This window comes from Leptosomus discolor, chromosome 5 (genome assembly GCF_034619465.1).
Source record: "Leptosomus discolor isolate bLepDis1 chromosome 5, bLepDis1.hap2, whole genome shotgun sequence".
Taxonomy (NCBI): domain Eukaryota; kingdom Metazoa; phylum Chordata; class Aves; order Leptosomiformes; family Leptosomidae; genus Leptosomus; species Leptosomus discolor.
This window is the reverse complement of record NC_141395.1, coordinates 23,738,299-23,760,268: the sequence shown is the minus strand read 5'-3', so window position 1 is coordinate 23,760,268 and position 21,970 is coordinate 23,738,299. Positions and strand designations below refer to the sequence as shown.

The 21,970-nt window shown below is 39.2% G+C and overlaps 1 protein-coding gene across 1 annotated transcript in view; it reads right to left on the bottom strand.

Annotated features, from left to right (window-relative positions):
* RAPGEF4 (Rap guanine nucleotide exchange factor 4) overlaps positions 1-21,970 on the bottom strand; it is a 161,568-nt gene that overhangs the window by 47,716 nt on the left and 91,882 nt on the right. The window contains exons 7-10 of the mRNA XM_086466116.1: positions 7,886-7,939; positions 7,482-7,588; positions 5,451-5,572; positions 3,811-3,994 (exon numbers count right to left, since the gene is read on the bottom strand). Coding sequence (XP_086322242.1) covers positions 3,811-3,994; positions 5,451-5,572; positions 7,482-7,588; positions 7,886-7,939 — 467 coding nt within the window. The remainder of the gene's footprint in view (positions 1-3,810; positions 3,995-5,450; positions 5,573-7,481; positions 7,589-7,885; positions 7,940-21,970) is intronic.

The following is a 21,970-nucleotide window of genomic DNA, read 5'->3' as shown; positions in this document are numbered from 1 at the left end:
GTTTACTTCTATTACACAGCCAACCAGAAAATTCTCAGATAATAAGAACAAGGGAAAAGATCAGAGACTCCCTGGCATTCTGATTATACGTCAAATAAGCATATATTTCCAGAGTACAAATTTTGTTTCAAGTACCATTAAGAATATACAGGAGACATGAATAATTTTACTCAGTACCTGTGTCTGAGTGTGAAAGTGAATGCATGTTCGCTTACTCTAGCATGGAAGCTAATGATGTAATCTTTGTACTTGAATCAGTGCTCCTTGATTAACTCCATAGATATCATTTACCACATGTAACACCCATAAATGTCAGTGAACTGGTATGTGGAAAGATAATCTCTATATCCTGTCCCATGAATAACACTTGGTTTATTAAATGTCATTGGCAGGAAACTTCACCAAGGACTATAGAACTTAATACAGTCTTTACCGGGCTGTGTATAGCCTTTTTGGGGGTTGGACTATATGACTTTTAAAGGTCCCTTCCAACCCAAACTATTCTACAATTCTATGATTTATGGAGAAATCCAGTATGGTTCTTACTATTAATAGCTGGGTGGAATATTTAAATAAAAAATTTTAAGAACAAAAGAATACATATATCTTGCTTAGTTTTTACAATACCTTCAAGAAGCTACAGATTCTTAGCAATAATGAAATTGCTATTTTATTGTATGCATCTCTTGTGCTGATTACCACATCTAGATTTGTTTTCACTTCCTCTCCCTAGCATCCTGTCGAGCTTACTTCTGCAAGTGACACTAAAATTTGATTACTGATCACATGTAGAATCAAACACTCTTTGTACTGAGAAAAAAAATCTGCTGAGTGAAGTCACCAAGAACATATAACACAGGTTTTGTGTTTCATACTGCTAACTTACTGTAGCCTAGAGTATTAAAAAATAATATAATCTGTAACATCACCTGAGTTAAATACTATTGTCTGATGAATATCATTCTCCCTTTAAAGACTCCTGTTATTATTGTGTTTAGCTTTGATTATAGAATCTTATTTAATTAGGGTTTACCATGAAGTTAGCTATACCTGAACACCACTAAAATAAAATAAAAATAACCAGAAAAATGTTTTCAGGATGTATTTTCACACTGAAGGATTGAAACACTTTTAAGGAAAAGCTGTGTTAATTCTACCATATTTTTTCCAGGGACTTGCTCAAGGTCTGCACCTGTGCTCTAGGCATTCTAGGGAGCAGAGAGCTGTGTTTGCTACTTCACAAAAAGCTGTTTTCACATTCAGTGTATGTGTTTCCAAAGAAAAAAACCCCACCCAATAGCAACAAGAGCCTGCCAAAAATTTCCCTGAGCTCTATTCTGTTTTTTAAACTATAGAACATTCTTTCACAGTTTGACAGTTAAAATGCTGCAGTTAATGTAATAAACAGAGAAATTTTTAAGTCGCCTGTCAAAACAAGTGACACTTTTTGCTAGAGATTTTCAGATTTTGAACAATAGAAAGTACCTTTCAAAGCAACAGCTTCATTATACAATCAAATTCTCCAAGCAATCTTCTCATCAAAGAATATTGTCTTATTTCTTTCAGGGTAATTATCCGAGTTCTGCAACCTTTCTGGAAATGGTGACTATTATAAAATACAGCTGTGGGTTTGAAAATTGTGGGTCCTGCTCAGGTCAGCAAGAGCCAGTGTCTCTGAAGCCCTGACAATTCCTTGAACTTTTGGCAACTGTAAGAGTGTCTAGTCAAAACTAGCAGGACTCTGAGGATTCATGGAATTTTTAACAGCTTTTATACAGCTCAGCCCGGGATGGATTTTCAGCTAACAAAACCATAATGTATGTAAACTGAATACTAGGAACAGCAGTTAATATGGTGTCTGGCAGTACAAGGTTGCTTCCATGAGCAAAGGGCAGCAAAAATAAGCACTTTCAGGGACAGGGATAAGGAAATATGTCAGATGGCTGTTGGTCTTGAGAGAACCTCTTTCCTCTCACTATATTGCATGAAAAATCTCCTATGAATATTCTTTCAGATTATGCTGTGCAAGTGATGACATAGAGGCGAGAGCAGTACTTTCCACAGCATCATTCCAGCCTTTCAGCTCTCTGCAAGGAGTGTGGACGACAATCAACATTGATCCTACCAGGGTAAACTTAGACTGGCTGCTCTGAAAGTCACGATGGAAAGCAAATGTAGTAGGCAGCCAAAAACCATGATCATCTAAGGGGGCAATTCTCCAAGAGACAACCCGCTCAGTCAGCCTGAGACAAGGGAGTTAGTGCAGAAGCGCAGCGTCACAGCACACACACAGCACTGCTCACTGTCTCCTAATGACAGGCGTCTGCTCATGGGTGCAGGAAGCCCTCTTTTGATCCTTAGTGGAGAACGCACAGGAGATCTCTGTGAGTAGAACACACCTGACTTCCCTGACACCATAAGGCTTTATGGAAGCAGCATGCTCCCAGTTCGGTTTGTTTATGTATTTTGTGTGACAGGGGCTGAGTGCTCCTTTAGTTGTGTTTGACTAGACCTCTAAGAACCAGAGGAAAGAGAAGTTATACTTTTAAAAGTTTTGCTGCATGGCAGTGTTACCTATTTTTATAAGCACAAGTACCTGATGGCACCTTTTGAAATTCAATGCTTTTAGGAAGACTTTGGAAAAGTGCCATCTAAATGAGCTTACAATCTAAACAGTCAACACCAGTGGAAGAATGGAGCGAGAAAAGGATACAGATGGAAACAGAACAGAAGCAAACACTCACGTCAAGTGGATTCAAAACATCTGCAGTACAAAAAAAGTGTTCTCGCACTCTAGGCAGGGCCAAATCCTGTCCCATAGCAAACACAAACTTTGCCAATGGCCTCAAAGGAACAGGATCTTTGTGTACTTATCTTTCTTGAACTGACCATTACAGGTAAATCTCCAGAGAAGATGACCTTAAGTAATTCACTATTCTCAATGTGCTTAATTAACAGTAAAATATGTCTTCAGTGGCCCCTAAACACTACCTGCATAATGAAAAGGTTGCCTTCAATAGAGGGTCAAACAGAGTTTATACTGGTTGCTTTGAAGTCACTATAAAGCTGCCTGTAAAAAAAGCCTTTAGCACAGTTTTCAGTGTGACCAGATTGTATTGCTGAAACGACAGTTAGCCAACGGATGAGTCAGAGGACATGATCTGATAGCTATGAAAAGGTTAGGCAAACATTCTCTGTGGCCTAGGTACAGAAAACAATTTTTTTTTAATGTATTGAGTTTATAACAATAAGAATGGATAAATAAACCCACAGAGCCACTTTTCACACTGTGCTAGCAAACTACAACAGGCCAAGTCTAGCCTATCTTAATCCAATAAAGTTCTACCAAGGATGAATCTAATTAATGGCTGCCATTGACAACTGTAATTGAAAGGTACCTGCTGTGCGGCCATCCTACCACTTAACTCATTCACAATAACTGAGAGCAGCACAGTTAATTGAATGACACATCTACACAGAAAGTGTTAACGGAGCAGGATTCTTCTATTACCTGCAACTTAGTTTTGGAGAGACTCCGAAATGAAATAGAAACTCATAATGCAGTATTTTCCTCAAGGTATGATAGCATTCACAGCCTTTGATGGTTATTCTCAACACACAGTTCAAATCAGAAGCATTAATAAGGACTGGAAATTACTTAATATGCACTTAAAAACTTTAGAGGTTGAACAAACTGCCACTGAAGTGAAAACAACTGGCCAAAGGATGCCTGATAATAACTGCAGAATTCTCTTGTTTCCATGTCACCAGGAAGGCCCATGTATAATGTTATCTCATTAATCTGCTTACGGTTTTCTGAGAATCATCCTCATATGAGCATCTGGCCCAATCTGAGACAGAAGCAGCATAGTGTCCTGTAGCTCCTCATCACACTCCTTTTTCTCTTCCTCGGTTGGCAGAGGGGCATCTTCATGCTCATCATCCAAAAATCGATAAAATAAGTATTTGTCTTGAAAGTGGTGTTCCTGATCCACTGAAAACAACGTAACACATCAAACACTAAGCTCTCCTCATTGAAGTTAACCTTGTAGAAATCTGTGTAGCACTGTATATGTCACAGATAAATTAGTTAAGAAGGGAAAGCTACAGAGAAACTGCAAGAGTATGAAACACCTCTGTTTCCCACATATGTCCAAATTATGTAGCTTGAAGGGTACACTTTTAAATTGTGTACTACAAATAGTTTCAAAAAGGCTTCCATGTATGTGTGTTGGGGGTGTGCATGTGCATGTTTTTTTTCTTATTAGATCTGATTTTGTTCTTATTGTTTCAAACCATTCCATTTAAGCAAACAATTCACACTGGGGAAATGGTTACATCTTGAATTTCTAAGAGGTGTTCTCTAGCACAAACATCTTGCCCTATATCTTTCACACAGGGTTACAAGGTAACAAAAGCATCTAAACTCTTTCTGATGTACCATAAATGTACATCACCAAGATACAATCCTAGTGGCAAGTTCATTGACCTGTGTCCTGGTGGAAGAACTTAATGGAAAGTCTAACAGGAGAAGGCTTCTAAAGAGAGGCTATGATATGGACAAACCTTGGACAAAGCCTTGGTTTTCCAAGCAAGTCAGAGTGATGTGCTGAGAGGGACACTGTGATGCACCTTACAACAGCTTTCCCCTAGGAGTCTGAGGGAATATTTGGCAGGAATCAAAGCTAGAGCCCTTAGGGTAAGGAAGCAGTGGAATCACTCTGTCTTCTCAATGTGGAAATTTCTCCCTGGGATATGGGAAGCACAACAGCAGATAAATGGAAGAGTACTGTAATAGAGCTGCTCTTCTGAACTTAATAAAACTGCACATGTAAAGCTTTAAATATGAATGTTGCTTTAGAAAGCTACCCTTTTGAGGGCTATAACATCCTGTTACCAAGTAAATCCTGCCAAATGGAAACTGAAAGTCAATGTAAAATACAGTCAGAAAACTAACATAAAATCCCAGATCTCTGCACTGGAATATTTGGAGTGCTGAAGTTGGGAACCATTCCAAGCCAACTGAAAATCATTAAAAAATTACGGATCTGAGCAAACACAAATGCTGACATTCACTTCCAAATGCTGCCAATCTTTGATGAAGACCAGTTTGTGTATGGTAATGCATCTCTCTGTTTTGGCCTGAGTGCTATCCAGCTCTTGCAATATAAGCACCAGCCAGTGTACTCCTAAGTATAATCACAGTTACCATTTAAATTGTTCATTTACTTTTCAAAAGTCTCATAAGTTAAAAAGGTATATTGGCAGCAAGACTCAGGTTATACTGCCTGTGTGTTGCACTTGCACTTATGAATGAACAGGGTGCTCTCTGCAGCATTTCTTTTGGGCTCACAATCCCTTCCTTTCTTTTCCATGAAAGAGATCTACTGAGGCGCTGATGTTACACATTGCCCATGTTTTAGTCAAGATGCTGATTTTCTTTATCTTACCATGGTTAAGAACACTTTCTTCCAGCAATACTTGCCACATGCCAACAGCCTGGGTTCGTGAATGGACACAAGGACTTTGCTGCATCAGCCAGTCAACTAGTTCTGTCCCCACACAGCATTGCCTGAAGGACAAATAAATAGATAGAAATGAAAAGGGAGCTAGCCAAGAGAGGGATCACAGTGTCTGCCAAGAACAGCGATATCTTAAACTCTGTATAATCTTAGTCAAATCTCCCTACAGAAAACACAATGTCACCATCCATGCGTACATGCTTGAAATACCAGTGAAGGTGTTCAGTTTTGAGAGGACCACCTCAGCAGAACAACAAGTGTTTCGGGAAATGCAAAGCTCAGAGTAAGCCTGTGCCACCTAGTACAAAACCTGTTTCACAAGTGAAACAACACCCAATCCAGATTTCAAAGGAAATCTTCTCTGATTACTACAGGATAGCAAAAGCCTCATGCTTTTCAGAATCCTGCATGAAAACAACCATCTAACACTATAAAAGCTTTGCCAATGAGAACAGCCTCCACAGGAAGAGTAAGTGCTATGAGGGTGTTCCTGCATTTGTAACCAAACTCTGGCCACACTGTATTTGGGGACATTGGTTTGCAGGTCTACAGTGTTTCTGAGGCGCTCTCATGATTCAAGGTTCTGGTCACCTTGCAGCTCCTGACTAACCCAGAGGCAGACAACAGCAAGCCTCAAGTTCTGGAGAATGTCCAAAGAGGGGGGAAAAAACCTGAAAAAGCCACACGGTCACTAAATAAAATTCTTTGTCATAAGACTCCCTAGCTCAGCAGAACAGAAGCAAATAAGCAATGTGACCAAAAACTTACAAATCTATAACTGATCACACGCAGAACAGAGGGGAAGCTGGCTAGTCCTTCTACAAAGGCTCTCTCATGGCTCCACACTTCATGCATCACTTTCAGAGACCAAGGGAATAGGCAATACTGAAATTCCTGAAATTTAGCTTAAATAATGCTCTTCCAATTAAAATCCCATTTTGATGATGAAACTTTCCCTCACCTGGATCCAATATAAATGTCATTCCATATTTAAAAATCCCAATGATAGAAAAGTAAGAGTTTTTCCCGGTTACGTATAAGATAAAATGGTGCAGTTGTTTGGACCAGCATTGGTCTTCGTTTATCATACATGCTCTTTTGTTCTTCTAGAACAATGAGAAATATCATATTGTGATATATTCTCAGATCAGCTCACAAGCTCCAAATACTTTGCATCACGTTAAACACATTTTGGATTGAGATATGGAAAATCAATGCACTTATTTCAAAAGCGGATCAGCAACATTGATTCACTATTTAGAAAAAGACATACTCAGAGATTTTAAACCAATTTTTATTTAAATATACTCTAAATAATGCATTAGGTATTTGATTTAAACATTAGACACTAAAACAAATTGTTTCTTAAGCCAACAGTAGATAGATACTGAGTCCTTGAAGTCAGATTCCTATTCTACAGGCCCCATTGTTATCTCACTTCAGCAGGACAGTGCTGCCACCAGCAGGAAAATAAGAAAGCCTGGCAATACACTGAAAAGAAAATAATTTTAAATAGAGCAGAAAATCTATATAAGGAATGTTTCTCACCAGGAGAATTTTCAGAAATTCCACACTGAGCAACACCACTATAGCAATCAGTACAGTAACATAATATATTAATGAACTTTTCTATTATCTCTTACTGATAAACAAAGAGGAAAAAAAAAATCCACATTTTAACTTGACATTGCACAGAATATTCCAGCTAACTATGATATTAACTTTGGAAGAGTTTTTGTATGAGAATGCTCTGTTCACAATCATGGACTCAATTTCCAGTCAAATTACTTCAGAAAAGATTTACCAGGCCCATTAAAGATTGCATATCATCCAGACTCAAATGCATCACAGAATAATTTCAGACCTTTTGAGACCTGCAAGTACGGTAAGGCATAAACCACAAATCAGAGGATGGCAGGCATAAAAATTCAGAGACCTCTATACAATCAGCTCACACACCTGTAAGTCTTCAGATGGTATTTACGATCTCTTATCATGTGAGGGGCTCGGGACAGAATTGTATTCCGCAAAATCTTTCCAGCTCTGAGGATCTTCTCAGAAGGAACCTTGACGATCATGGAGGAAAAAAAGGGACCAAGACACACAGATTTTAAACTTTCCACAATCTCTGTACCGCCTTCTGCAAAACAAAACGCAAGTTCTCTTTTCCCTAAATTACAAGTCCTTGCACAGATGCTTACTTCTGCAGAGCAATGTAGTATATACTCAGGATTTTAAGTCTCACATACTTATCACATCTAACAGAAAGCATCAGTTCAGCTGATACACATCACACTTGGAAATAGGAGTTACTTCCATTTGTTTTAGCGGCCTGGCTCTACAGAACACCTATGTCCTATTACCTGTGTAATGGTTTTAGTAGGACGATGTGGGATGTGAGGTTCAGTAAAAGGTGTCTGAAAAATAAAATGAAATTAAATAAATTTTCAAAGATTGAGCAGTAAAATAAAGGCTAAAATAAAAAGATGAACAAAGCTGTAAAAACAAAGAACAATGTGTAAGTCCAAGCTCTGTCCAGGGCACATGAGTAGAAAAAGCTCTCTGAAGACATCCTAAAGGCAAACTTGGCTCTTAATGCTCAGCAAATTAAAACAGTGACATGACACATGAATAACAAATGCATGTTAAACTTTCTAAAGTACTAATGAAGTGTGTAATGGCCAAACATCACACTAGATCTGACGCTACACGGGCATAGCCAGCTTTGCTGCTCTCGAGCTGCAGTGGGCACAACAGCATTCCTCCATACACGGCTGCCTCCGCCATTCAGTCCCCACCACAGAAACTCTCTCCTCCTTCAGCACCTTTTTCTATTCAGCTCTCTTCTCTCTTACAGCACACCACAAGAAACAGGAATGAAGAAAAAGCTCTGCTCCCACTATCTGTCTTTTCTAAACTACCATCGGACCTAGCTGGCAACCCTGTTATTGCTGCTCTCTGAAATGCAAGAGCATGCAGGCCACTCACAGACACCTGGCTAAGGACTTTCACCAAGGGGCTGGTGAAGCAAAAAAGAAAAGAGTAAAGCAGGTGACTGGGTTCTGCAAAGGGAAGAGTCAAAGGGAAGACTATCAGGGCTCTACAAGAGAGAAGCTGAGAAGGGGATGAGAGAAATGGGAAAACAGGCATGTAATGAACAAGTGAAAGCAGAGAGGAGACAGGAAGCACATGGCACAACACAGAGGAAAAAGGAAAAGCAGAAGGTTAAAGGACAGCAGAAATGGAGACAAAGAAGAAACCTGAACTTCAGCAGCCGCCTCAGAATTATGGGAAGTTTTGCTTTGTTCATACTGGTAGTTAACAGCATGGACCAAATTTACTTCTAGCGTGAAATGCCAGGAGACATGACACAAGGGCTGAGTTTGGCTGGTGTTCTGGGCTTGCCGACAGGACAGATCATACTGAACGCAGAGGTCTCCCGCAAGGGCAAGACCTTGCACCTTGGCCATGGCAGGGACAGCTCCCTTACACCCGTACCGCAAAGGCAGATCAGCCAGGTCAGTACGGTGAAACACATACTGTGTACTGCTGCATTGCCGGGTATTGGTTTTCTTAAGCTGGGCATCTGTTTGTTAGCTCCCACAGGATTTTAACAATGTGACAAAGTTGTTGTAGTAAGCAAATAGCGTTGGGAGCTACAAATGCACGACGAGACTACAGGTCAGCCAGGAAGGGGAAAATGAGGGAAGCATATTACAGAAATCAATAAAGATAAGATAATCTTAACAGAGAGGCCTGTATATAGAAAACAATACAAATGGTTTTTCATTTCTACTCATACTTTACAAGAAGTCTCTGAAAAGGCAAATCAATACAATTAAATTGGGATTCTTGATTTTTCTCATTAATAAGTCAACAATTTTTCAAAGACACATTTAAGTTACGAACATTTCTGTTCCACCAGAAGAGCGGTAGAACATCTCTCAGTATTTCTTGGTTTCTGGAACTGTGTGGAGCATGCTTTAGACAGTCTACATCTGCAGTTACAGCATGCTAAGAATAGCAAGAATCTTTTGATAGATGCCTCTAATGCAAACAAAACCACTTAATAACAGTTTCAAACAGGTATATAAATAAACAAGGTATATAAATAAACAATGAAGTTAGAGATACCACTCTGAGTATTAATAATTTTTGCTTCCATTTTCTTTTAAAAGGATTTCAAGTCTTCATCAAGTTCAATGAGAATGAAGGTAAATGTACACTTACATTGTTAGCTAAATTGGCACTGAAGTCACTATGAAAACTACTTTAAAATTCTACATTCTTAAAAGATTTTTTAAAAAATCAATAAAGCACAATACTCTCAATCTAGCTTCCAGATTTTAGTTCTAGTTAGGAATACACTTCAAAGGAGAGATAAAATGTGTAAGACAGAAATGTAAGAGACTTTTACAGCAAGAGACTAGTGAAAATGAATGCACATTTTTGTTCTTTAGAGTTTCCATTAAGCTCTAACAAAAATGCATACAACTAACAGATGAAAAAAATTGAATATGGATGAAGATTTGTCAACAAATCTCCCATTCTAATCAAAATCAAAAAATCAAAAAGAATATAACAGAGCATTTAGAAGAAATCTGATTCAACTCAACAGTACAGAAGAAAAACAAGGTGAAAGCTAAGGCACAGCACAAGAATCTGCAGAAAGCAGCAGGAAGGCTTGTTCACCTCCATTTGATCCTGACCAATACAGAAGGATCAGCTGTGAAGACAGAAGGTAACTCGGGTGAAGGTGATCATGAAATGATCCAGCATGAGAACTTCACAGAAGGAAATAAGAACAAAGTAGAAACAATGGACTAGGAAGAAAAATTTCCATAAAAACAGAATACCGATAGCTAAATTCCTGGAGCAGGTCGTGGCGGAGCAAGTGTAAGGTAAAAAGAGTTAAAGAGAGCTGGCAGTTACTTAAAGAAACAATACTAACCACACATACAATATATACTAGCACAGAGTTAGAAGGTGTAATAAAGACTCAACTTAGCTACAGAAAGAGCTCTTCACAGAAACACAAGAAGGAAATGCAGAGAAATGAGAAAGTAGGGGGTTTACAAAAGGCAAGTGTAAAAAATGAACTGAATAATAAGGACAGAATTAGAAAAGCAAAGGTAGAAAATGAGACAAATCTACCAAGAAATGTCAACAGGTACAAAAAATATACCAAAAGTACATTTGTAGTAAAACAAAGAAAATAAAAAGTGTTGATTTACTGTTCAACAGAGAGACATCTACTGACAGATAATTCAAGAAGCCCAGAAGCAGTTGATTATTTTTTATATCAGTGTTCATTAGAAAGGTCAGTGGCAGAGAGATGGCTAATATTCTAACTAGTAGTGACAGGAGCAAAATATCAGCCTGAAAAAACCAAAAGAACGGATGAGAAAATCCTGTGTAAATTAGCTATATTCAGATTGGCTGGGTTTGTAGAATTTCATGCAGGAAACCTGAAGAAACTTAAAGAGCGCTGCAGCCATCTCAGAACCATGAGCAGCCACCTCTGACTACTCTTGGAGACTAAAGCAGGTAGCTGAAGAGAGAAATATAGAAAAAGAAGGAGCTGGAAAATTATAGACATGTCAGCTTAACTTCCTAGAAGTAGTCCATTTGTAAGCACCTGGAAAAGAGCATGGAGATGAATCACATGTGACGTATATTAATCAAGAACAAATCATGCCACACTGATCTAATTTCTTTCCATGACTCGGTAGTAACACTAATAGACTAGGGAAGAAACAGTAGATTTTCAGCCCTTTACTTTAGTAAGACTTTGACACTGTCTCATAAGTTATTATCTTCTGCAAAGGGCAGATTAAATTCTTACAGAATGGGTGCAAAGCCTGTTGGAAAAGTATATTTTGAAAGCAATGACCAGTGAAGTGAAGTCAAACTGGCAGTCATACCAAAGGTCTGTTCTGAGCAGCGTTCTCAAGAATATATCGCATCCGATAATATTAAATATTAACATGGGATGAAGTAGAATGTACACTGATTGATTTTGCAGGAGACTTCAGGATGGGAAGGACTGCACATACATTGGAGAATAAATTTATAATTTGACAGAGTTATGACATTGGTCTGAAAAAAATATGATGCTGTTATGCAACACAAATAGTGCTGATTACTTTTCCAAAGCAGGCAGAATCAGTTATATAAAGACAGGGTAGGGAATAAGTGTCTTAGCACAGTTCCACAGAAAAAGAAATAAGGTTTATAATAGATATTAAACAGAACTGAATAAGCAATGTCATACTTGTGTGAAAGCAACAAATACTGTACTGGGATGTAGTAACAGATTAGATATATAATGCAGTTCTGCTTTAATCAGCCTAGATAAGATGAAAGCTAAAGCACTGTGTGTCATCTGTCCACTTTACTTCAAAAGCACCTAAATCAACTGGACAGAATTTAGAGGACAGCAACAAGAATAAATAGAAGGCACAATATAAATAATCAAAGTTGTTCAAGCTAAGGAAAAGACAAGTCTTAGCAGGAGTGTGATAAAAAAGTCTTCGATTTAAAAGGCCTTTAAAAAAAAGTGTCCTAGTCCATCATGCAGAGATCAGGAAACAAACAGTTTAAATTGGTGTAAGAAAGATTCCAGTTAGGCATTGGTGAAGCTTTTCTAACAGTGTGGACAGTGAGTGAACACTGGCTCTGATTCCCAGGGAGGTGTTGTTCCTCCATCTTCACAGGCTTGGGAGGATACGTAAGACATCTGCCAGGAGTGACACTGCTATAGTGAATTGTACATGTGGCTCAGAGATGGCCTAGATGCTTTCCTGAATTACCCTTTAGCCTCTTTGTGTGGTACTGGGCAATTTTCGAGGACACCTTTACATGTCTAAAATTAGTTCGACCACAAGGTGGAGCTTAAGAGAGATAATCAGTAATACATCGCCCAGAGCAGCAAGCCCAGGCTCAAGAAAGCAAGGCAGTCACTCCTAATGAAGAACAACGTCGTGGCCATCGAAAAGACATGCCCAGCAAAGAGTCTCCTCAAAGTCAGAGCCTTTCAAAGCTACTGCAGTGAACTCCAGCTGCACTAGTGATGAGCATTTGCAACAAATGGAACCACAGGGCTTGGACTGAGTTTGCTATAGAAAGGCAAGTCATGCTTCAAAGGCAGAGAAATGTAACAGCAATTAGTTCACAGGAGATACGGTGTTCCAGCAACAACTTCCCATCAGAAAAAAAATGGATTCTGTAAGGGATCATATCTTAGAATAACAGTCACAACTTGGCTGAAGTCCAATAAATGTTTTGTAGGTCTTCACGATCGTGGATCTCCCATTGAGGGCTGCTTAGAAAGCACTTAGGAAAAAAGAAGTAGCTCTCCCTGTAAAACAGCAGAGAGCAAGTAGAGTGTTTAACTACCGTCTTAACACATTCTGGTATCTCTGAAGGATTAATGTGACTAATGTACATACATGTTGCATGGAGCTGTATGACTGCAGCTACTTTTATGATCACATTTTTCAGGACTTCCAACTAAGTGAAATGTTATGATGGGAAGAGCTGAAATATGCAACCCAATTAGAATAGTTTACAAATTATTACCCATCTCCTGGCCACAGTAGTGACAAGTGTACCTGCTCTTAGCTTTCCTTCAGCAAGACATAAAGCATCACAGCAGTACCATCTTGAGCTTTAGCTACTTCATGCCCTTTTCCAACCAGTGCACACACAGACAGTTTAATACATCCCCCCTGAAAGGGAGAAGATGCATATGGGTCGGAGGGTAGAGGAGGGAAAGCTGCAGGTGTTGGCAGGGGGAAGCAGAAAATGATCATGAGAAACTATGATAAAATGGTTTTCAGTGTTAACATTGATAAACGCTATATCTGCACATCTATGGATTCACCCTCGGGCCATTTAAAGCAAACTCTTCATGAAGCCAAAACTCCCTATTTAAATTGGAGTGAAGCAGGGAAAGTAACAATTTTAGCCTCTGTTCCTTTGAAGATTCAAATATTTATGCATGAGAGCAATACCATAGATTTAAATAGGACTATTCATGTGTATAATTTTATGCACACATTTAATCTCTGGAGAAACAGGCCTTAGATTTCAAACTATAGGGCAAGGGCTGCCTTTATTTCTGTGTTTCTTACATCACTGAGCAAGCCATATGCAAACAAATAAATAATATAATGAACAACAATAATAGAGACCTAACATGAGGTCTGTATTTGTCAAGTTATTTGAATCTGCTAAATAAAATGCAAGAACATCTCTTATAAAAATACATTTTTCTATTCCCTTTGTTAAATAGCTGTAAAGGGATGTTTCTTCTGAGCCTTTACATATGAATGAATGATCTACAGCGATTTGGGTCTACAGAATCAAATGATGGAGGGGACCTAACTAACTACTCTAAAATGTTAATATAGGAAATGTGTATTTCAAAGAACTAAGATGAAATAAAATAAAAGTCAATGAATCATGTTTTTCCCATGACCTCAGTGAAGCTCATCTCTGAACATAGAACAAGTTTTGGTATTTATTAGAGTTAAGCATGGCATGTGAGGTTACCAGGGTGATCAGATAAACTTGTGCACTACTGTTGATCCCTTTATTTCCAACCAGGCCACTGAAAAGAACTGCTAGTGACATCAGTTTTCCTGCTGGCTGGCAGGTGATCTAGAAGAAACAAAGGACAAAAGCCACACAAGTCGAAAGGTGGCAGCAGCAACAGCCACATCACTAAGAGGTTTGTTTGTTTTACATCCTCGGTATTTACTGCTATTGGTGATCTAGGGCCTAATCCAAATCCCACTGAAATCACTGGGAAGTCCCTAATTGACTCAATGGATTTTGAGTCAGGCCCATAGCATTTAAGTCTCCTAAGTGTATTTCAGAAAGCAGAGAATCTTTATCTCTCACTGGTTCCAAATGACTTCTGATAACTTGTGATGACTGCCAATTATGACTGGCATGCCTGTATATCCTTGTACACATCTCCTGAAAGGCTATCAATGCCCTACCTGGTTCACATGGGACGACATAAAACGTACAAAAAAACCATTCCCACAATATTGGTGAAAGTATAACCAGACAGTAAGATACAGCTGACAATCAGCAAAAGTACCCACAGCCCTCCCACACAACACCTCCCCCTTCTATTGTTACCATTCTTTCTCAAATCCATACATTCATTTTCAAGAAGTTGCCTTTTTTGGTAATATGTCATCTATCTGAGCTACTTCAGACCAAAGGCATAGGTAAGAATTACAAAGATGAGGAGTCTTTGTAGAGATTACTTTTCCAATACAAATCAGTAACCATATAGCAGGGATAAAGCTAAGCATACAGCATCATAGCTGTGGGAGTGCACTTCCAGGTGGAAAGCAGTCTTGGATAGAGTATCCTAAAGTCAACTCCATTGGTCCTATTTCCACCTGCAGAGAAAGACTGTGTCTATGCAGACTGCACCAATCTCTCCTAGGATGCTGCAGGCAAAACAATACACTTAGTGAATGCAGCTTGCTGAAAAACATCAGGGAAGCAGCTGGACAAAGATTCTGTCACAGAAAGGTCCTCTGAAAAGTACTTTTGACAAAATTTGAAGGAAAACGTAATCGATACAGTAGGAATTTCTGTGCTCTTTTAGCCTATGCTGAATCTCTGGAATAGCCCTACATAGAACATGATGATACACTGACCAACACTTGTCATCAGAAAACAACCTACGTCATGACCTCTAACCAACCCCTCCAGTATGCACAGCCCATAAGAAACCTTGGCACACACACCCTGCCACAGGGACTGACAGCTGGGATATGTTACCAGGACTGTCTAACCCAAACCACAGTCATACTGCAGGGAGACCTCACCACACTCCTCCAGAAGACAAAAAAGTGGAACTAGAAATGCAATCATCACTACCATGCTGAAAATATTTCAGTCACCTCTTCACTATCTCCCCACAAATGTATGTGGCAGCTGAGAGAACCAACCTGCACTCCCTAGCACTCTCCACAACACAGTACTTGCAGCCAAAGAGCGAAGTGCCTGCTCACATCTCCTTACTGGAAAAGTCCGAAACTGACAATGACCGACCTCATGCCAGGTCTATAGGTGACTTAGCAACACTTTGCAACTATCAAAGGACAAATTACCTGGAAAGAGTACTTGTTTCTGCTCTTCATCTACGTTTACCAAGCAATGAAAGCATTAAAAGGACCTGTAGCCAGTCTAGATAGTCTAAACTTGTATTACCAAAGCATCTTCAAACCACCCACGCTCACAAAAGACAACCATATAGTTTCTTAAGGAACATCCATAAACAGTAAAAGTGGCAAACAGGGCAAGGTATGAATGAGCAACACACAGTCACAAGGCTGTTTGCAAAATTAGGGAACTTCCACAGAAATAGGAATTAATCACATTTTTAAAATCTTCTGAGTGTCATAAAACTACAGCATCTGTAATCTAAATACCCATCTATTTAACTAACTACAAACTAACTAAACCAAGCAAAATAGACTAGTAGAAATGGTCAAGACCAGTGGTTAAGAAGCTCAGGTTTATTCTTTTTTCCTACTACATGACCTTGCACAAATCACGTAATCACACTGCGTTTCATTTTCCCTTTTTTGGTGAGAGGAATACTAATAATTTCTACCTTTGTGAAATGCTTTGAATACCATCAGCAAATGGGCAACTATCAAAATATTCAGAGTAATGATGACTATTTTAAAATCTATATTCTTAAATAATACAATATAAAGACTGAGTTTTATTTTAAAATACATTCTAAAAGTGCTTTTCTTTAGTAATCTACATGTATTAATAGCATAAACAGGAAAATGTGTCCCTTTAAATTCTCAAATACAATCAGTGTAGCAAATTTATTTTAGAAAGTTAAATTGAAATTGCATTATTAACACTTCTGCAATGTTTCTTTGACAAACTGTAAATGTCCGCCCTTTTAACACAAAATGATTCAGCCATTACCAAAAATGATACTTCACTGTGAATGTCAAAGGGAAAAAGAATATTGAAACAGACTATGACCACTGCACAAAAACCCCCAGAACATGGGTAATGATGTCTTATTTTCCTGTCATTTTTCTGCTTCCCTGCTACAATGAAACAGCTGCTATAACTACAGTGCATGCATTGAATAAAATGTCAGAAAATGCTAACTCTGCTGTGAGCATTCCCGATATTGATAGAGGTGTGACTACAGTTGTCATAAGGAATCCCAAGCTAGCATTGTCATGGGCTTCTCTGCTGCTGCATTTTTTTAACCTACATAAAAATAAAGCATTTTTTTCATTGTCTCTCATGAGAATTACTGGTTTCTTAGTATCCATGGCTTTAACAGTATGTTTACCTGGAATTGTTTACTTCTTGAAAAACAAACTGTAAAAATTAAGATGCAAAAGTATGATAAATATTAGTCAGCAAGGTTACTGGGTTTTAAGACCTGTCTCTCACCTATGCTACAGGTACACAGCAACGACTCAAAAGGCAAACTGAAAGGAAGTTAAAGATTAATGAGCTTCTAGAGGATTTATTTCACTTGTTTCCAGATACCTTTGTAACGTCTGCACACATCTCCCACCTCCAAGTCTTCCAGGAGGCGTGCCTCTACACAAACAGCACTGAATGGGCTCTCCTATGTTTCCATTACACGCAGATGCCAGGACTTCCCTCTGAGGACTAGGTGGTGAAATTTTAGATAAAGTGGTTTCACGTCAAACATAAGTGTGCCAAAAACTGGATGGGGTGTGAATTCGGAGGTGAAATTGTGAACCTACTAAAATCAATGGTAAAACTCTTGATTTTAGTGTAGTCAAAATGCCACCCCAGTCAGCTAAAATCGTAAAATCACCACTTTCTCCCTGGTGATAGCAGTTTATGTATTGTATGACCCCAGCTAGTCATTCACCTCTGAGTGTTTCAAATCCTCCATCTGTAAAATGGGGACAACAGTATCCACTCACACTTCTGCGACGAGAAAGAGCAACTGAAAACACTGCTGAATGCTGCAACTGAAATCCTGGAAGTCTAGTGTCTACAAATTCATTCTGAGCATTTTATAATGATTTTTAACACAGAAAGAAAAAGTCATCAAGGTGAGACAGGGCTAGAGGCATTGAAGGTTACTTCCTGAATTCCCTGGGGAGGTCAGCAACAAGGTAAAGCCTCTGGAAAGTTAATTTAAACCAATTTTCTGTCTCTTCTGGCGATTCCATATTCCTTCTCCAAGTTCAGGACAGCGCATTGTGTGAACACACACAAAATGAAGAAACATTGAACGAGTGCAGCATATCTGCCTCAGATTCCAGCTGCCTTATCTACTCCCTCGTTCTTCTTCCTGTCATCCTTTTCAGAAATAAATTTTTGCTGAAAATGAAACTGAGAAGGAATAATCTAACAATATCCAGTGCAACACCTTTGGTTATCCTACTTCACAGAAAGAGATTTTTAATAATCGATATCGATGCTTTCCATCTACATAGAATATATTTCCTAAAAAAGGTAGATGGTTGTTTCTGTAGTATATGAAAGTAAACAGAGGAAAGAAATCCCAGGGTGATGGCTAGACCAGAAGACATTTTTTAAAAAGCACAAACATTCTTCTTTCAGCCACGTATTTCTTTACTTCAAGAGCTTTAAGTCTGCTACCATAAACATAAAAACCATTCAAGCACTTCTGTTTAATTTACATATCTATGTGTCAGTGGAAAAGACAAGAATTCTGCTTTTGGCAAATATCCACAAAACAACATTCTTATCTTTCTTAAATCTTCTATTTCGCAAAAAGCTTGTTAAAGTGGAGGGTGCTGTGTGCTGAACCTGCCACCTACCCTGTCTCACCCAAATCTCTCAGACTATGCAGATTATCTATTGGGTGGTTTTCAAAATTGGACTGTAGTCTCGTTAGGGTAGCGCCCTTCTTCCTAGTGCTTCTGATGCAAGATACAGTTCGGGTCCCTGACTGGGATGCATTAGCACCACCACAGCTCTGCTAACAAAAATGAACCTTCATGACCAGACAGATATAACCAAAACAGAAGGGATCTGGTCACGAGGGACAACATACATCTTCTGAGGACAACTCATCAACATCATTCCCTCCTCTTGCTACGAGGACAGGTTGTCATCAGATTCAGTAATGGGCAAAGTTCAATAACATAAATTCAGGGGAGGAATACTGGCTATGAAGGGTAAGGGCTTTTCTTTTTCAGTAAAATCCAGTTGTGGTATCACACATTTAACTAGCATGAAATGAAAATCCTAACTGCTGTCTTAATTAATCAGTTAATTCAGTGTTCTCCTGATACTTTAGTGGCAGTAATTGTATTGATTAAAACCATACAAAGGCATTTGGAAACCAAATATTAGATCTGAACAACACGGATTACTATGCCCTGTTTTTCACATTAATTCCATAATGCAATGAGAATAATCAGTAAATAAAATACATCGAGTTAATGTGCATGTGTGTGAACAGTAGGTATTCTCCAAGAAAACAGTAAAAGAATAGTACTATTAATTCCTGCCAATCTGAATAAAATATAATTAGCATTGGAAAATAGTAAATACTTCATATTTGTAAATTTGTTGCTTCCCTCCTAACTTCCTACAGAGCTTGCAGCTGCCTAACTTGCTCCCATTTAAACCAGGCCTGATCACATTTGTTCTCATTGTTTTGAATTTCAGCTTGTCTTCCCTGATAACTAGTGAGGGACAGAAATTTCTAAACAGACTCTGAGCTGCTTCTGTTGCTAAATGAATCTTTATTGCAACTTGAGAAAAAATTTGCTCCACAAATGCACACAGAATACTGCAATAATTAACCCAAGACTGGCACGGAAAGGTGAAATTATCCACCTGACATTTTCCCTAGTTAACCACATCTCTTTACATCCCAATTCATGATAGTACGTCTCTGAAAGAGATGACCTCTTTTTACCTCTCTCAGTATGTAGCCCAAGCTGTGTAAATTCTGTGATGTCTGGCTTTTAGGGATATCACAGAACCAGTCCTGTCCTTGTGAAATGGAAAGGGACCTATTGTATGTATTTTGTAATTTATCCCCTTTCTCCTATTTCTCTTTAACGTTGGTGTTAATTTTCACATCATTGCTAAAAATATTGCTTTGTCCAGCTGAAATTCTGTCCCTGCCATCTGTCAACCACTCACCTCCTTTTTAAACATGATCTCAAAATCTTCTTTGGCTTAATTGACTCTTTAGTGACTCTTTGTGGGCTGTATAAAGGATAAGGACTGTCGCACTACATTAAGCAAATCACAGTGTGAAAATGTTTGCTGTTCCAGAGAAGTTTAATTACTCTAATCCACAACCAGCTTGCCTAGAAATACTGAATGTATACAGAGCTAACTTGTGTTAAAACCCCCATAATTTCTGCAATAACATAGGAATCTTCTTCATTACTGTTCCCCAGAGGAAATTTCTGGTAGAGTGAAGTCCAATATTATTGCAGATTGTCCTGGTCTGTACTGTCACAAGGCCACACAGCACTTTCCAGGTAGCAATCCAGGTTCTCTATCCCAAACCTCATAGCAGAAAAGCCAGACAAAACACAAAAGACAGCACTTGAAGAACACTGACTGTAACACTGAAGAAACTGAACAACTAAGTAGCATTCAGGAGCTCTAGCAGGGCAACCTCCTGGTTTTCTGCTCCCTCCTCCTTCCCACAGTTTGGACCAGTATACCAGAAAGACAAGAGACACATTTTATTACATAGGCCCAGGACTGCTGGGGAGAAGTGGCTATACTTTTACACTATAAGAAATCCAGAGACCTCACTGTTACAGTTTTTCCAACATTGCTCTGGGATCTGCAGCAGCAAACACTGACACTCAGCTGAACAGGAACTGAATCCGGGGAAACAAAGGGGGAGGGGGGTGTGTGTTAGGCTCTTTTATCTTGTGGACCCCTACAGTTTTGTCAGTCAAAATGAGGAACTTTGTGCAGCTAGTGACAACAGTTTCGTTTCCCAGACTCATTTGGAATAGCTGCCAAAACCCAGCAGCCTGCAGACCACAAGCCGAAAATCCCTCATCTAGACTCTCTCTGAACACAATTAAGACAACTCAAGAGGAGGGAGGGAGAGGGGAGCAAATATTTGCCTGGATCTGGATGTGTATTATAGCAATAACATGGGTACATTATACAAATCTGTACTTAAACACAGGAGACTGAAATCACACAGATTTGTGATTCAGCAGTGAATTGCAACAGAGCTGCAAGCTGGCCTGACAAAATGATCCCCTGCCAGTTGCCCTCTGCTTCCCCTGCAGCTGACGTGGGCTAGCAGAAATGCCATGTTTGGGGCAGGAGAGAGTTTCAGTCTAGCTGACAGACTTGGTAGTGCTTTGTGCAGAGGTTAGACATTTAAGGCTGCAGACCATTCACAGCAGCCTCCAATAAGACCGCTGTGGTCCATCCCACCCACACCCAGCCTCTGCCCTGTTGCTTGTGCTGGCCCTGGCCAGGAAGCTAATTTTCATCCAAAACAGAAGAAAATTAAGCTCAGGTAAAAGATTTGTGTGTTTCTGACAGTTCTGTTCCCTTACCACCAGGCAAGCAGGAGTGTCAGTGTGATGGAGGTGAGGGCACATGTAGCTGGATGCAGAGAAAGGATGTCGGACAGGGGGCATGGGGGACAACAGGTGCCCCACAGTCCCGATGCAGGCCACTGTAAGCAGCTGTGGAAGGGCAGCCATAGCCCCAGGGTCCTCCCTGGGCCCAAAGGTGCTCGGCTCTGGGAGCTGATGCTTCCACCATTTTCCTTTTGCACAGCCACCCTCTCCTACCTCTGCTCCTGGTGTCACTGCTGGTTTTTATGTGGCTCTAAGGTGGGCTGGGTCAGAAAATGGGTTCCGGTGAAAAGTAATCATCTGAGCCATTGTGCAAAAGATGACAAGGAAAGAGTGGCATGAGAGATGATGTTTCTTTAGTCCCCTCAGAGTCATGTATTTGAAGTCAGATACTTTAAAGAGTAAGGATGGACAAAGAAGTACTGGGATGTTTACAAAGACTTGGTCATAATTCTCCCCTGTTAAGGTACTGCCTCCTTCTCCATCCAGTTCATATTTAAGGTTGTTATACAAATTGTTTATATAATTTAATTTCCTAAGATGAAAACAAGTGTGGCTGAGTAATCCTAATTACAAGCAGTGTAATAATCAGTATTGGAAGTAAGATATTTTTATTTTTATTTGGAACCTAAAGTATGTATTCTTTTAATTTCTCCACTAGTCAACTCAGCTACGTGTATTTGTATTTTCTCACTAACCGTTACCTTTAATTTTAGGACAGTGGCATCACGGATGATAATGCACACAAAGATCAAACATGTTCACAATCTTGTGCTCAGCTTTCTTCCAGAAGAAAATTTACAAAAAGAATAAATAATGAAAAGTTATAAATCATAAATCTTT